At 46.3% G+C, this 13,878-nt stretch overlaps 7 protein-coding genes across 7 annotated transcripts; 4 read left to right on the top strand and 3 right to left on the bottom strand.

Annotated features, from left to right (window-relative positions):
- Window positions 1-95: 95 nt before the first annotated feature.
- Window positions 96-999, top strand: M431DRAFT_498747 (hypothetical protein; the record flags this gene model as incomplete). The annotated part of the gene is made up of 3 exons (XM_024917729.1): window positions 96-135; window positions 207-850; window positions 931-999. The coding sequence occupies 3 exons, from the start codon at window positions 96-98 to the stop codon at window positions 997-999; spliced, it is 753 nt and encodes a 250-aa protein (XP_024771178.1).
- Window positions 1,000-1,875: 876 nt separating this feature from the next.
- Window positions 1,876-3,729, bottom strand: M431DRAFT_498746 (hypothetical protein; the record flags this gene model as incomplete). Its single annotated transcript, XM_024917728.1, has 6 exons — window positions 1,876-2,190; window positions 2,224-2,419; window positions 2,471-2,992; window positions 3,055-3,216; window positions 3,366-3,434; window positions 3,497-3,729. The coding sequence occupies 6 exons, from the start codon at window positions 3,727-3,729 to the stop codon at window positions 1,876-1,878; spliced, it is 1,497 nt and encodes a 498-aa protein (XP_024771177.1).
- Window positions 3,730-4,491: 762 nt separating this feature from the next.
- M431DRAFT_485343 (hypothetical protein) lies at window positions 4,492-5,954 on the top strand (the record flags this gene model as incomplete). The annotated part of the gene is made up of 5 exons (XM_024916275.1): window positions 4,492-4,573; window positions 4,624-5,234; window positions 5,296-5,334; window positions 5,396-5,524; window positions 5,757-5,954. The coding sequence occupies 5 exons, from the start codon at window positions 4,492-4,494 to the stop codon at window positions 5,952-5,954; spliced, it is 1,059 nt and encodes a 352-aa protein (XP_024771176.1).
- A 591-nt stretch (window positions 5,955-6,545) lies between these two features.
- M431DRAFT_93776 (hypothetical protein) lies at window positions 6,546-7,456 on the top strand (the record flags this gene model as incomplete). The annotated part of the gene is made up of 2 exons (XM_024924512.1): window positions 6,546-7,094; window positions 7,157-7,456. The coding sequence occupies 2 exons, from the start codon at window positions 6,546-6,548 to the stop codon at window positions 7,454-7,456; spliced, it is 849 nt and encodes a 282-aa protein (XP_024771175.1).
- Window positions 7,456-8,705, bottom strand: M431DRAFT_511548 (hypothetical protein). Its single transcript, XM_024919676.1, has 2 exons — window positions 8,130-8,705; window positions 7,456-8,069 (listed from the first exon to the last, which is right to left on the bottom strand). Exons 1-2 carry the CDS (start codon window positions 8,674-8,676, stop codon window positions 7,528-7,530), a joined length of 1,089 nt encoding a protein of 362 aa, XP_024771174.1. The 5' UTR covers window positions 8,677-8,705; the 3' UTR covers window positions 7,456-7,527.
- A 518-nt stretch (window positions 8,706-9,223) lies between these two features.
- M431DRAFT_123254 (hypothetical protein) lies at window positions 9,224-11,254 on the top strand (the record flags this gene model as incomplete). Its single annotated transcript, XM_024912183.1, has 4 exons — window positions 9,224-9,307; window positions 9,359-9,482; window positions 9,552-9,680; window positions 9,738-11,254. 4 exons carry the CDS (start codon window positions 9,224-9,226, stop codon window positions 11,252-11,254), a joined length of 1,854 nt encoding a protein of 617 aa, XP_024771173.1.
- A 600-nt stretch (window positions 11,255-11,854) lies between these two features.
- Window positions 11,855-13,059, bottom strand: M431DRAFT_150577 (hypothetical protein; the record flags this gene model as incomplete). Its single annotated transcript, XM_024912820.1, has 5 exons — window positions 11,855-12,109; window positions 12,160-12,484; window positions 12,554-12,667; window positions 12,736-12,816; window positions 12,883-13,059. 5 exons carry the CDS (start codon window positions 13,057-13,059, stop codon window positions 11,955-11,957), a joined length of 852 nt encoding a protein of 283 aa, XP_024771172.1. The 3' UTR covers window positions 11,855-11,954.
- Window positions 13,060-13,878: the final 819 nt, after the last annotated feature.

Genomic DNA, 13,878 nt, shown 5'->3' with positions numbered 1-13,878 from the left:
TAGGTGATCGCGAAACACAGAGGTAGCCACTAATTAATACCATCACCATTGTCTGGTTTGAAGGGCTAAAGCAAAAAGCCAATAATACGTCGATGATGTCTAAGATCACCTATCTGATTACCGGCGCTAACAGAGGCGCGTCTGCTTACCCTGCCGGCGCACTGATAAAGCTAAAACACACATACCTATTCTGACATATCTTATAGGCATTGGATTAGCTCTTGTAGAGACGTTTCTTGCGAGGGACAATGTCGTGGTTATTGCGGCTGTGCGAGACCCTCTTGACAAAAAGTCTACGGCCGCTCTATCCAACGCTATCTGCGGAAGTAAAAGCGAGCTTATTGTCATCAGGATTGACAGCCTTGATAGCAATAGTTCATCTTCTGGTGTTGCAAGCATACCAGAAAGAATTAATCACCTAGACGTCGTTATTGCCAATGCTGGGGTGCTGCAGCACTATGGCCTCGTAACAGCCCTGCCTATATATATGCTGTCATATCACTTCGCCATCAACACGGCAGCGCCCATCTCGTTATTACAAAATTGTCTGCCGCTATTGAAGAAATCAAAGAAGAACAACTGTCCTAAATTCGTCGTCATAAGCAGTTCTCTTGGTAGCATCACTCAAGTTGACCAACTCTCACCATTTACTGGAGCGTATGGGGCTAGTAAAGCTGCAATTAACCACCTCATGCGCAAAGTCCATTTTGAAGAACCCTGGCTATCATCACTAGTGATCTGCCCGGGGTGGACACGGACTGATATGGGCAACACCGCTGCACAACTGGCCAAAGTCGATACACAGGCACCTGTGCCACTTGATGTCTCAGTCAGAGGCGTTGTTGAAGAAGTCAGTAAATTGTTCCCCACAACCTATCATTCACTGCCTCCGCATTTTCCAATGCGCGCACGATGACTGAATTGAATCAGATCGACATTTTGGTCAGAACAGAAAAGGTTCGATTTGCCTCATTCGATCACAAAGATTGTCAATGGTAACGAATGACAAAGGTAGGACTATAGATGAGAAAGTTGAGTATAATGCATATTTTACTATGTCATGTGCAGCGACATATTTTCCGGGCAGTCAAGACTCGAGAATTTCAGAAATATACACTCAGGGCATTTGTGTTGCGTCCATTAGCTAGTTAAATTGCTTAATACTCGCCAGTCGTGGAGATGACTTACGTGCTCTACTTTTTCTGCTAGTATTTTGTTCATTTGACTCTTAACGTGATATTCTTTCACAAAAGACTACTTTGTACTTTATTTAAGAAAACACAAAAGACTCCCTTTTTGTTTTTCATAGATTCATCGTTTCTGGTGAGAATTAAGCCTCCAACTGTACTTTATAAATACTGGGATCTTCTTCCAAGTTTTGTATCTATATCTACTCGATCTGTGTTGTGCGCAAAGTGTCAAATTCTGCTACAGATCGGATCGGGCCTCTGTGTGATTCAAGAAGAATGTGTCGTAACTCAATTGATTAGAGTGTGATATAAAGATGAGCTTTGGTACACACATTTTAGTTCAATTCAGCAAAAGACAAGGCACGATTTGAGATCTCGCATTACGTCGCTAAATGGGGCCCTAACTCCCTCACGAGTGGCCCCGCTAATTGATGTAGGAGAATTCTTCAAAAGATTACTGTCGAAGTATGTGATATAAATGTCCGTTGGGAGAGGTTAATAGTTTACGTGCTTTGAGATATTTACTCGAAGTAGTAACTGTACAGCAGGACTAGGATTAACAGTGCCAGTTCAGACTTTTGACATTTTTGTATTGCATCCGCAATGCGGCGAGATGGTGTGAGGGCGGCAATTGGCATCTCGATTGAACCCACAACGGCTATGCTACCCTGCTGCTTTGGCAACATCAGGGCATGGCTATCTGACGCTTCGCAAAAAGTCGCTCTTTCTTCATCACCAGTGACGCTAAGAAACAAATGATGCCATATGTAATGTTTAGGATATAAACTGGGCGCATCGCCTCCGTAACAGCACTTGCTGCTTTTGCAGCGAGGTGCGGGTCAAGATTCTTTAATAGAGAACTCTGTAGACCAGCTACCGCTCCTCGGATGTCTGCGTCTGAAAAACCATGGTCTCTGAGAGCGAACATCAGATTTCTGACTGCAAAGGTCTGAAAAATTTGACCACTTATTAGCAGAGTCAGTAAGCTGCTGGTAATTTGCTAAAAGTTTTGCGCGGAGATGCTGCGTTGGACATCAATGGTAGGCCAGCCTTTTGAGGTAATTTTGATGCCAGCTATTGCATATCCCGCTTGAGAACTCAGCCCACTGCCAATAGCTAGCAAAATGCTATAACCGTAGATTTTGGCTGAAGCAGTATTGATGTGAACTGTATACATAAGCCCACCGCCCACGCTAATGAATATCGCCGAAGCTGCATACAGCACCCAACTTGAGTCGGTTTTAGTACGAGAAATTGTCCGCAGGCAAGATGAGTGACACTTACTAGTAATTGATCCGAGGAAGAAGACTCCCGAGAGCAGACTTATGGTTACAAATACCAGAACAAAGGGGAGCAGGCGTACTGCTGCATCAATAGCAGAGTCCCCATGCACAAACTGAAAGTACAAGGGGATGAAGTAAAGGGGAACAAAAATGTTGGCGATAGTTACCGCAGTCTGTATATTTAAAAGCGTGATGGTGCGGTTTTTGATGATATGCGGGGGTGGGAAGAGTCGCTTTTCGACGGTTGTGCATAGATGGAGCCTCTGTTGGACCGCAGTAGCGATGATCAGTATTCCAGAGAAAACACAAAAGATAATCGTTCGATAATCTTGCCACGGCCAGATGTTGCCTCCGTTTGTCAGAGCGAAGGAAATGCAAACTATAGCGCCAGTACTAAGAATCCACCCAAACCAGTCGAATGAGGAAATAGCAGGTATGGCGCCCACTTTAGCTGAGTCGGTGGGTTTGATGGATGGAAGAAAAAAGATATAGATTGGCGCACAAAGTGCAGCGATCACACTATACAGGAGCACTCGATGAGATCTCAAGGTGACAAGCAATAAGGAGCGGTGTATACTCACAGGTTAATATAGAAAGCCCATCGCCAAGTTGCTGAGCTTTGGGAGAAAGCCCCTCCAACAACGGGTCCAAGGATGGCTCCAACACCCCATACAAGGCCAATGCAGGACATGTATCGCCCCCTCTCCTGGTTAGAAGTCAGAGCCGTTAAGTAGTTGAGAGTACTTTGAGTTGTTAGCCAGAATGTGGTGGCCAACAGGCCTTCCCTGTCTCTAAAGAGCAACTTACCCGATGTAGATTCCTGAGCCTCCAATTCCAGCAACTACTCTCCCAACGATAAGCGCGTCCATAGTTGGTGCCGCAAATTATTGACCCGATTTCAAACAAAGACACTGATACAATGAAAAGATATTTGTAATCAAAGGCAGTGTAGAAGGCGGCGCTTGCGCATTTGTCAGTTTTTGGGGGCAAAGTTATTGTGCGGCCAGTTGAAGGTGCACCCACACAGGAAAAATCGAGCAGACCGAGCCGAGCAAAAATCCGCTTCCAACCCAGGCTAGCCGGTCGACACTATCAAACTGCACAATAATAGTTGCTTGGACATCTGCAGCAATGGTCATATCCAATCCATAAGTCATTAGACTGACATATATTGAAATGCAAACAAGGGCCCATCTAAGTCCATGGACGTTTCGTGGTGAAGTTGGCGCGGTATCTTCGTCTGTTTCGTTTACCATTAAAGCATCGGTCGTTTTTTCGGTACGGTTGTTGACTTCTACTTCGTCCGTAATATGGCTTGACGCCTTTGTAGTATGAACATGCATTTCAAGAGACGTATGATAGAGATACAACCTTTTTGTATGACCGTGGTATAGGTAGTAAAAGAGGAAAAGTCGCAATTTGTAGTATTCGGCTTATGATCTGTAGAGGATACTCTCACCAAGGCGAATTACATCTCTCAAACTATCTAACCAACACTATTTTTATAATAATCTCTTCGTGTATTCATCACATAAAGGACTTACCTCGACATCTTTCTCCGAGGCCGTGGTTTGAACTGTTGGGGCCTGAAATCCACCCCCCCAAATGGGCACACCAAGCCGGCGAAAGTCGCCGCGACTAAAATAGCTAGCGGCTATGATGAAGGACTCACTTTCACTCATGCTGGCTCCGAGCCCGTCCGGCATGAGGGAGGAAGACGGCCAATTTGGCCGTACCGAAAAGACTTTCAGGAGATCGAGCAGCCGCCATGCATACTTCAATCTCCCGGCCGGTCAGTTACGTCGTGATCTACACAGCCTCTTGTCTGTTGTTGGGACAGAGGGTAGCTCTGGGTAACAGTGATGATATTCAACATTTACAATAAGGCGGGGGGTTTATTATTCCGTCCTCGACGCGTTTAGTGTAATATTCGGGCAAACGTTTTACTCCAAGCTGAAATGAGAACACAGTGAATCATGTTGTTGGTCAATCAACCATGACAACACAAAGACAGCAAAATGTCGTTTGCAACTTTTTCCCCGGATGCCCTCCCTGAATCGATTCGTATCTGTCCCATTTGCTCCAAGCCGTTTACCTCTGGTAAGTGACTTACACTCGTGGATCACACTCTCTCATATTAAGCGTTGAAGCGGTAACACTTGAACGCCATTTGTCGTACTGTCGACGGAGTCGCAACCGTCCCAAGATCCGATCCCGCTCTTGCTGGGAGTGTTACCAGGCCAAATCAAAATGTAGCTTTGAGAGTTGCTGCGCACGTTGCGTTGCAAAAAAATTGCAATGTGTCTACGAGCGACTGCCCGCTGCGTTCCCCTCAACATCTAACCCAGCTCTTGGACCTGCTAAAGATGTTGAACAAAATCGTTCGAGCGATCAACGTACTTGGTCTTCTATGACGACTCCAGCCAGCAATGTTATTGATAAAGACGGTCATCTCGTGCTAGAATCGGCCGAGCCATCGAGTGATGGCGATGATGCAATTCTAACTACGATTCTTACCGATGATTATACCAGTTCACTGGCGGTACCTTGTATAAGCACCCCGCCGACAAGTTGTTTCGAGGTCTTCACGAGTACTGGGTTTTTACAGCCGTTGAAAATGCATTATCCACTGGCTCAACAAAGCGCAACAATGCTCTGGCGAGGATTGCGCGCGTTCCCCGAGAAAATGCTGATAAGAGAAAACTTTCCACCTTTCATTCACCCTCTCCGGCACTGTCCAACTTTGTCGGAACCTCTGGCTGTATGTATGAGGATCGCGCAAATATTTGCTTCTAGGAGTATGGACATTGAACCATTTCTAGAGAACAATTGAATCCGAGCAGAAGCGATTTCTTGAAGAGGTAGGGGATTACCTCGCTCTTGTTCTTTTTATCCTTCTGTTAATAACTTTCCATATCATAGGTCCATAACTATGCGGAAGACGATCTGCTGGCGGCCATGCAAGCTCATTTGATCTATATAATAATGTGCGTCGTTGGCGAGGCCAAACATTCACAGAACTGGAATCAAACCATGCTGTTGACTTTTGAAGTGGGTCTTGTTCCAATCTCTTTCCTTTCTTCACTGATAGAAGGTTTGGTGTAGGCATTGTGTGATCAGCTGAAGAAAATGCAATTTGAGCCATTCTAAAGAGATGAAAGCATAAACCCAAGTTTGACTTGGATGAATGGAGATCTACAGAGTCTCAGCGACGGTCAGTTTCTTTACCAACGGGCTGCAGCTTAAAGGACTGCCTGTGTCTGGTTTCTCATGAGTCGCATAGTTGCTGTCAAAAGCCATAGCCACTATCGCCATCACTGATAACTTTCGCATGCTGCCACTTCCGGCGCCTAAGGCTCAGTGGGAGGCACAAAGTGAAATAGCTTGGGCGCAGGCACTGGAAGCCGGCTACCCCAACATGTCTACAATCGGCCATTTACTAGACGCGCATCAATTACCCAGTGATTCAGGGAATATGTAGAGGCTAGATTACTGGTATGCAAGAGTAGATAACATAGGAATGCTTCTAAACATTGCTATTTGTATTATCTAACCTAATGTCGTTAATCATGAACATCCTCACAGAAGTTCTAGCACTAGCGTTACTATGCAGGTGGTTTGTTTTCTTGAGGTCAATTTCTGGTCTTTACAACACTTTCTATACTTGGGAGGCTTCAATGTAAATATTTTACCAAAGGGATTAATTCTGAAGGAAGAAAGCCGTTCAACGACTTTTAATTAACTATGCTAATATAAATGAGAACTTGTTTACCTGTCTTTTGTATGAATCAGGGGTTTAGAAATTACTCAATATAGCGTATTAACCTTTTCGGAAGCTCGAAGGATGCCGCATGTTAGCCAGCATGTTAGCGAGCATGTTAGTTGCAGCAAGTTGGAATATGCCTCATGTTCTTTACTGTAGCCAGCGTATACAGAAAACGTCTCCACAGTATGTCGCGATTTAAAACGAGCAGTCAATGAACTGTTCGATTCCAACTGGCTCTTCCTATTGTGCAAACTTCCATGATCTTTCTCTTAGCTATTATCTCTTCTGCCAACAATTGCTCTCATAATGCCAACCTCCCCCACCGACATAGCCAACCTCTACAACATTCTCGGCGCCGGCGAGCTCTCACGCCTCGACACTCATCCTGTAGAGCTCCTGGTGACTCTCCGCACAATAAGAGAAGCCCTTCCCCAAGCACCCCAGCGGATTGCTGACGTTGGCGGTGGTCCTGGAAAATATGCGTTTGCCCTCGCCGATCAAAGACATTTAGTCGATCTCGTCGACCTTAGTCCCGGGCTAATCCAGATCGCTCAAGTTGAGCAAGACAAACGTAACGCTGCTGGGCAGAAAAGTCTTCAAAGCCTTGCAGTTGGAAACGCTCTAGACCCGAATATTTTGCGACATGGTATCTACGATGCTGTACTGCTCTTGGGACCCTTATATCACTTGGTAGAGGAATCGGAGCGAGTAAATGCTGTCGCTAATGCTGTGCGGCTGGCGAAGCCTAAGGGCGTACTTTTTGTAGCATTCGTAAGCATTTCGGCGCATCTGAGAGATATTGCGATGAGAGATCCAAGCAGACTCATTGCAGAGAAGGAGTTCTATGCCAAATATGTATGTGTATTTTCATCTCCACTGTTTAGTTGGCCCAGCTGACCCCTATCAACCTGCCTTAGCTTCAAGACGGTCGATACGAGAAGTTCAAGCCCGGGGTCGGGAACGTCCATAGCTTTCACACGCAAGTGAGCGATATTAGATCTTTTTTTGCCGACAACTTCGCCGACACGCTAGAGCTCATGGAATTACGATCGCAAGAAGGTATCCTAGGTGGTAGTCTTGATAGTGCATTATCCAAGTCTCAGCCGCAGGTTGCTCAAGCGTGGGCCGACTTGATGTACGAGAAGTACTCTACTGGAGAGGAACATCTGGGATGTGCGGATCATCTAATTGCAGTTTTGAAGAAGAAAGACTTGTGATATACTTAGTGTAAATACACACATATATATATATAAATAATAAAACGCGGCTAATTATGAATAAAGTAAGGTCAAGCAATCTCTCCTTTCTCTCCAAAATCCTTAGGCACTTCGGGTCCCCAAATAGAAAATGAGCCCACAACATCTCTCTCTGTAGGAGTGTCCTGGTTGACCACATCTCCGTCGGCGTAATGTTCTATTTTGAAACCGCTGGGATCCGCCCAGTAGTCAAAGATCTGGCTGCCGAGTATGTGACGACCTACCCCCCACACGCTCTTCCAGCCCTTTTTTGCCAGCCAGTTGTGCCCAATAAGCTGCGTGTCGAAGTCCTCAACCTCGTACGATGTATGATGAAGGAACGTCTTCTTAACGCGTGGTTCGGCTCGCTGCATAAAGAAACAATGATGGTCGGAATATTCCTTACCCAAGTCGAGATGCATAAACGTCAACACATCCATGTTCGAAAAGTCCCAGTGATAGAGAATGTCAGATGGCACAAAGTTGAAGTTGTCGGTGTACCATGCCAGTTCGGCATCAAAGTCAGGAACCACGTAGCCAAAATGACCTAACTTATGGACGAGTGCCGGTCCCTCGTGACAGCGCTGAAACTTGCCTAGTTGTTCCTTAGCAAAAACAACATGATGTAGGCCGTGCAAGCAATGATTGCAGTTACCTCGCCTCGGCTTCTCAAACGGCTTGTTAAATGGGCCCAGCTGGTCATGTATTGCCGACGGTTCCTGCGCGCTCGTTATTCGCTCTTCCTGACCGTATATAACGTGGAAGAAGGTTTTATCGGGTCGATTGAACGTGACGATCTGGCCTTTACCCGGAGCCTCATCTAAGGACCCAATGATGGCGCCATCTAGCTTCGTAGCCTTGTTAAACTCGTCTTGCGATGCAGCTACAAACGCTGGGCCGCGAAACCTCGGTTTTCCATCCGGGCTATGTGAAGCGACATAGATGAACGGGTCTCTCCCGTAACCACGATAATAAATTCTGCCATTTATTCTGTGAGCCTCTACAAACCCGAAATCCTTTGCGAATTCGCTGAACTTCTCCAGGTCAGGATGTTCGAAATGCACGTGAGCTATCCTAACGAGTTGTACTTTGGAAGGATTATTCGATATTGGCGGGATGCGCATGTCTGGCATGATGGTTTCGCGTAGAGGTCTTGGCAATTTTTCCAGTAGCTTAATAGCAATTTCCAAGGCAGGTGGCATGTTACAGGCCGATGAAGAGAGCCTTTGAGATTTTGGCATGTTTGCATCTACAATATTTATACGCCCTATGGAATGCCGTAAATATTAAGTGTGCATACTCTCTACACCTTAGTGTGTGGTTCTGTTTACATGCCTTGGGTACATGTAGTTATTCCGCGGACCATCTCTAGTAGCGCGCCCGCAATCCGGAACATCAGCCAGGCTCAATCCCTCCGCAGATGCGTGTTTCTCGCGGCACGTTCTCTAGCAAGGGCATTAGCTCATTATGTCTAGTTGCAGGTTTGTCGGAAGGATTTATTCTCAAGATTTATACCGCGGTGTAACTGATCAATTGAGTAAATACACCCAAAGATTATTCGCAAGTCCATTATAGCGTGGGTATATGATCTTGGTAGACGTGGAACTGACTCGGGGATCGAGCGCCACGACTGGCAGATTGCCGACGGTAATGTGAAATGTTAACATAAATACTCCTATTGAACATCAAATTTTATGAGCAAGGCCAATACAAACAGCCTAGTCTCATATGAGAACTACCTAGTACTCAATGGAAGAAACACAAGTTCTCATTGTTGGTGCTGGGCCTTCCGGCCTGGCTCTTGGTCTTGCACTGGCCAGATTTCAAGTCAGAGTAAGGTTCTTATGTGTATTCTCGTCGTCATCATTGTTAACCAAAGGAAAGTCTGTCATCCTTGAGAAAGACAGTGAAGTGACTACAGACCCTCGGGGTGTATATCTCACAGGAGACGCTGTGAGGATCCTCTATGACTTGGGACTAGAGAATGAGGTATCTACTATCGGACATGGTAGGTACCGTAAACGGCCACGTTTCGAGGGGATTTGGGTGATATAAGCTGACCGAATGATACATTAAGAGGTTCATAAGATCAGTTTTCATCGATCCACGTTCGGCACGAAGCCATACTATCGTATGAACATCGGCACGCGGGATGTCCTACAGCAGGCAGTACCGGAGGGAATCTTGCAGAGCCAACCACGGCTAGGTTTGTTCGTCTAGCATGAGATATACCGTCCAAGTTCTAATCGTGAGGATTTTGCAGAGAGCGCACTTCGGGAGAAAGTGAGGAACTCTAGATATTGCACCCTCCGAACAGCCTGCCGTGTGATAAAAATAACACATGATGATTTGCCAAGCGCCGAGTACATCGACGGGCAAGAAAAAAGCCATCAGATTAGGAGTGAGTGGTTAGTGGGCGCTGATGGCAAAGTAGGCATTGTACGAAAGCACTTTCTGGAGCCGACCGCGGGCATCATTCAGGAAGAAGGAAAATATCCGTACAACGGAACTTGGATTGCGGCTAATTTAAAAATTACGATTCCAACGCCACAGACACACCCGACCTATCCTTTGTGGGATCTTGGGTACTCTCCTGAAGCGGTATACGACCTCTTCTGGCCAGAAGGGTGGCACTTTTGTGGCCCTCCCGGTAAGGCAACAGCAACGGGGCGATTTGGTCCACCTAAAGAGAGGATGTGGAGGCATGAGCTATGTCAGTCCGACTGGGATGACTCTATGGATGCAGAGTCTCTGTTTTGGGAGCATCTCAAGCCTATGATCACGAGAGAAAGGGATGACGATCGAGGGTGCGATTTCTCTTCTCCCATACCGTTTCCTGTGGATTGTATCACGATCCTCCGTTGCAGACCGTACAGATTCGCTCATAAAGTCGTCAATCGTTGGTTTCACAAACATGTCGTTCTTATTGGAGATGCGGCGCATGTGTTCCCCCCTTTCGCCGGTCAGGGTATAGCAAGCGGCGTGAGAGATGCGCATCAGCTGGCGTGGCGCCTTGCCTTGCTCCTCCGGTCCAAGTCTCAAGGCGAAGCACTGGTCAATAACATACTGGGTTCCTGGGCTCTTGAGCGGCGGAAAAGCGTGGATGATGCAGCCAAGTTTACAATGTTAAACGGCTATTTGTGTAACAACGAGCCATCAATCTGGCTCCGCATGCTGCTACATCTAGCAATGTTTCTCGAGTCTAACCAATTTTCTTTCCAGTTTCTAGACCCCCAAGCTATCGTGGAGCGCCGTGGATTCACCCACGTACAAGGAGGGCTTTTTCTCGAGAACAGTCACGGCGGCGCTCGACTCATGCAGATGTATGTGCAGTCGATCAAAGGCGTGTCCATCTTATCAGACACACTACTGCGATCCGGTGATTGCATCTTCACGATTGTCGCTATATGTAATGGTGTTGATGATAGCCGAATTTACCAAGACGCAAAAGAGGCTGTTGAGGGCTCAGGAATGGACCCAGCCGTTTTATCAACATCGTCAATTGTGCTGCTCAGTCCAGGTTACAGCGGCGAATGTATCAAACCAGTCGAATCCGTCAGCGGAGAGCAAATCCAGGTGTTCTCGCCAGCAATGCATCCTGGTGGGCAGCCCGGAATGAGCCCTCAACAGAATGGTCATGCATATCTGGATCGCCTCGGACGTTCAACACGGTTTGCCATCATACGCCCTGATTTTTTTGTCTTTTCCTGCTGCAAGAATGTCAAGGAGCTAGAGCAATCTCTTTCACTACTGAAGAAGAGACTAGTTCCTCAGAAGTAGGCAACACGTGGGTGGCTGTCTAACATAGCTCTTGCATATATCCATTTAGTCGTCAATCTAACTAATCTTCTCTGTCTACATTCTCATTACGGCATGAATGTTTTATAACTTTTGCTCCAGGGAAGCGCTCATCTCTTCTGTAGTTGTGCCGAGTGAAGTAATTCAGCGAGGCGGCATTCGCTTGTTGCGCAATGTGACACAGCTTGCGGTCACCTGCCACACTGTCATTAATCGACTGTAGATTCCAGACCACCAGGGATTAACGTGATGAACCTACCTATATCATTATCTCACGCTATCAGACATCTGCTTTGACAGGAGGCTCGAGCGATCCATGGCACCGCCAAGGTTATAACCCCAACTCAGCACTTAACTCGACATTACCGCCTATATTACTAAGAATTAATGAATATATATACTTCGATGTTCTCCATCTTCATATTATAGTCAAATATTTTCAGGCAGGTAAGTGTATTGTTTAATTACCTACGGTATATCTAGGCAGTTGGGTTCTTAATTGTTTAAATGGGGGACTGATATCCGAGATAGCAGGATAAATCTTATCATTGTCACATCCACCGTGTAAATAATTTGATTGCAGTCATCTCTAAGTATATGATGAACCATGTCCATGTTCTTATTCTTCGCCAATCCTGTTAGCAGCGAGTCTGAAGTGCCCATTGTTTTTGGGCCTGATGGCTTACTCAAACTTCATCTTGTTACGAAGCACCCCAACTTTCGCCATCTCGACTTCTACCACGTCACCATTTTGTAAGAAAGATTTGGGTTTCATGAAGGCCCCGACGCCTGCTGGAGTGCCTGTCATAACCGCAGTGCCGGCAGGAATAGTGGTGCCTGGAGCTGATTAATTCATGGCCTTCATAAAACTCGCAGTAATTATTTACCTTGGCTCATATGGCTTAAGATTTGCTCTGGAGAGAATACCATATCCGTCTGAAACTCTGCCTCCTGTCTTACTTGGCCATTGACCTTGGTAGTGATAGTGAATGATGCGCCGTTGCCAAAGATTGCTGGGCTGATTAATGACGGGCCGATAGGTGCAAACTTGTCAAACGCTTTGGCGAAATAAAATTGGCCTCCCTGATTCTTGGGAAGCTGGAACATACGACAAGAGAGGTCGAGGCCAACAGTGTAGCCTAGAATGTAATCTTTGGCCTCCTTAGGCGACAAATCTTTACATTCCTTCGACGTAACAAAGACCAGCTCACCCTTTTCGTAAAAAGAAAATAGTCATTAGCTAGGCTCAGCTATCGAGACTGGTCTATAACATATACGTACCTCGTAATCCAAAAGACTCTTGGCGCAGAAGTCATTAATTGGGATATCTTCATCAGGGTGTGCAAGCGTCGCTGCTGGCTTAGTCCAGACCGGAGGGTACGAAGGTATCTCGAGCTAATGGTTGAAATACTTGTTAAAAGAGCTATGAACTCATCTTGTTCGGAGGGGAGAAGTTTCCATACACCAGCCTCTTTAGCGTGGCTTCGATAATTGAGGCCGACGCAGTATATCGGAGCTGCGGATTGCGGGAGCGGAGCTAATAGCTATGAGGGGCAATGCGCAAGACCATTAAGAGAGAGCTTTTAATTAAAGTCGTGAAGAACACATACCCGTCGTATTGTTACAGTCTTCTTCCCAGTGTTGCTAATGAGTTGGTCTATTGAAGGATATCCACCCAGTGTTGTCCCTGGAGGCGGCGGCCCGTTGGCGTTATCGCCGAGGTCAGCAAAGAAGTATTTACCATCTTCATCACATTGGAAGTGAATAAGATGCGAGAAGGGCAACATGTCGACGGTGGCAATGCCAAAAAAAAAAATGGTGTCGAGGAAGATTCTAGAGCGGGATGTGGTACGAGGCGATTATATCACAATATGCCTTCAAAAAGGATAGTTGGTAATGAAATTGCGAGAGAATATATACCGTTCTCATCTTGTGTACATCTATTCTCGCCACCAACCAAGCAGTTCGGAGCAACTTCTTCGGAAGATCTCCAAGAATGAATCCATTCAACAGAATTTAGGTGGAGATATGCTTAAATGAGATCTGAAGGCAGATCCCACTTATGTAATGAAAGCGGCGCCTCGGAGCATCTTTAAATTGGGCTAACGCGTTGGCTCCAATTCGTCCGACAACATTCCTTGTGCATACGCAGAACTGGGTGACCGTGATAATCCCTACAGTATAGGGGCTCAACGACCCGGAAGATTTGCGATCTGGCTTTTGGGGTGCATGATGGAGTCACCGCTTCTTAACCTTGAACCAGACTCGATCGATTGTGTCAATCCCGGCAACTCGCATTCGTTAGAGAGCACAGATACACCACGCTCATCGGCTAGCGGGAGCCGGACTTCGATTTCCCGAGTCTGTGATCGCTGCATTCGGTGAGCCCGCCTTCAACGGCCGTATCCTTACTCCCTGTACTGCATCCTAGTGAATTTTGACAAAGGAACACTATAGGAAGAAGATAAAGTGTACGTGTAGTGTCTTCAAAATCGTCTCTTGCTTGGTCGCTGTTTAATCCCTTGCTGATCTTTTCGTCGAAACTTGGGCGTATCACAGGTGATACCCAGCGACCAACGTGTTCCCGCTGCTCCGAGCATGGGCAT

Source organism: Trichoderma harzianum (assembly GCF_003025095.1).
Source record: "Trichoderma harzianum CBS 226.95 unplaced genomic scaffold M431scaffold_12, whole genome shotgun sequence".
In the NCBI taxonomy this organism is placed as follows: Eukaryota; Fungi; Ascomycota; class Sordariomycetes; order Hypocreales; family Hypocreaceae; genus Trichoderma; species Trichoderma harzianum.
This window is presented reverse-complemented; position numbering and strand designations above follow the sequence as displayed.

What these genes read in the sequence shown, in the direction of transcription:
- M431DRAFT_511548 (XM_024919676.1), bottom strand. Translation starts at nt 8,676, where the DNA reads ATGCCACCTGCCTTGGAAATTGCTATTAAGCTACTGGAAAAATTGCCA. An exon ending in GTTTGAGAAGCCGAGGCGAG is followed by an intron (nt 8,070 to 8,129) that starts GTAACTGCAATC and finishes AGGAACAACTAG; the next exon opens with GCAAGTTTCAGCGCTGTCAC.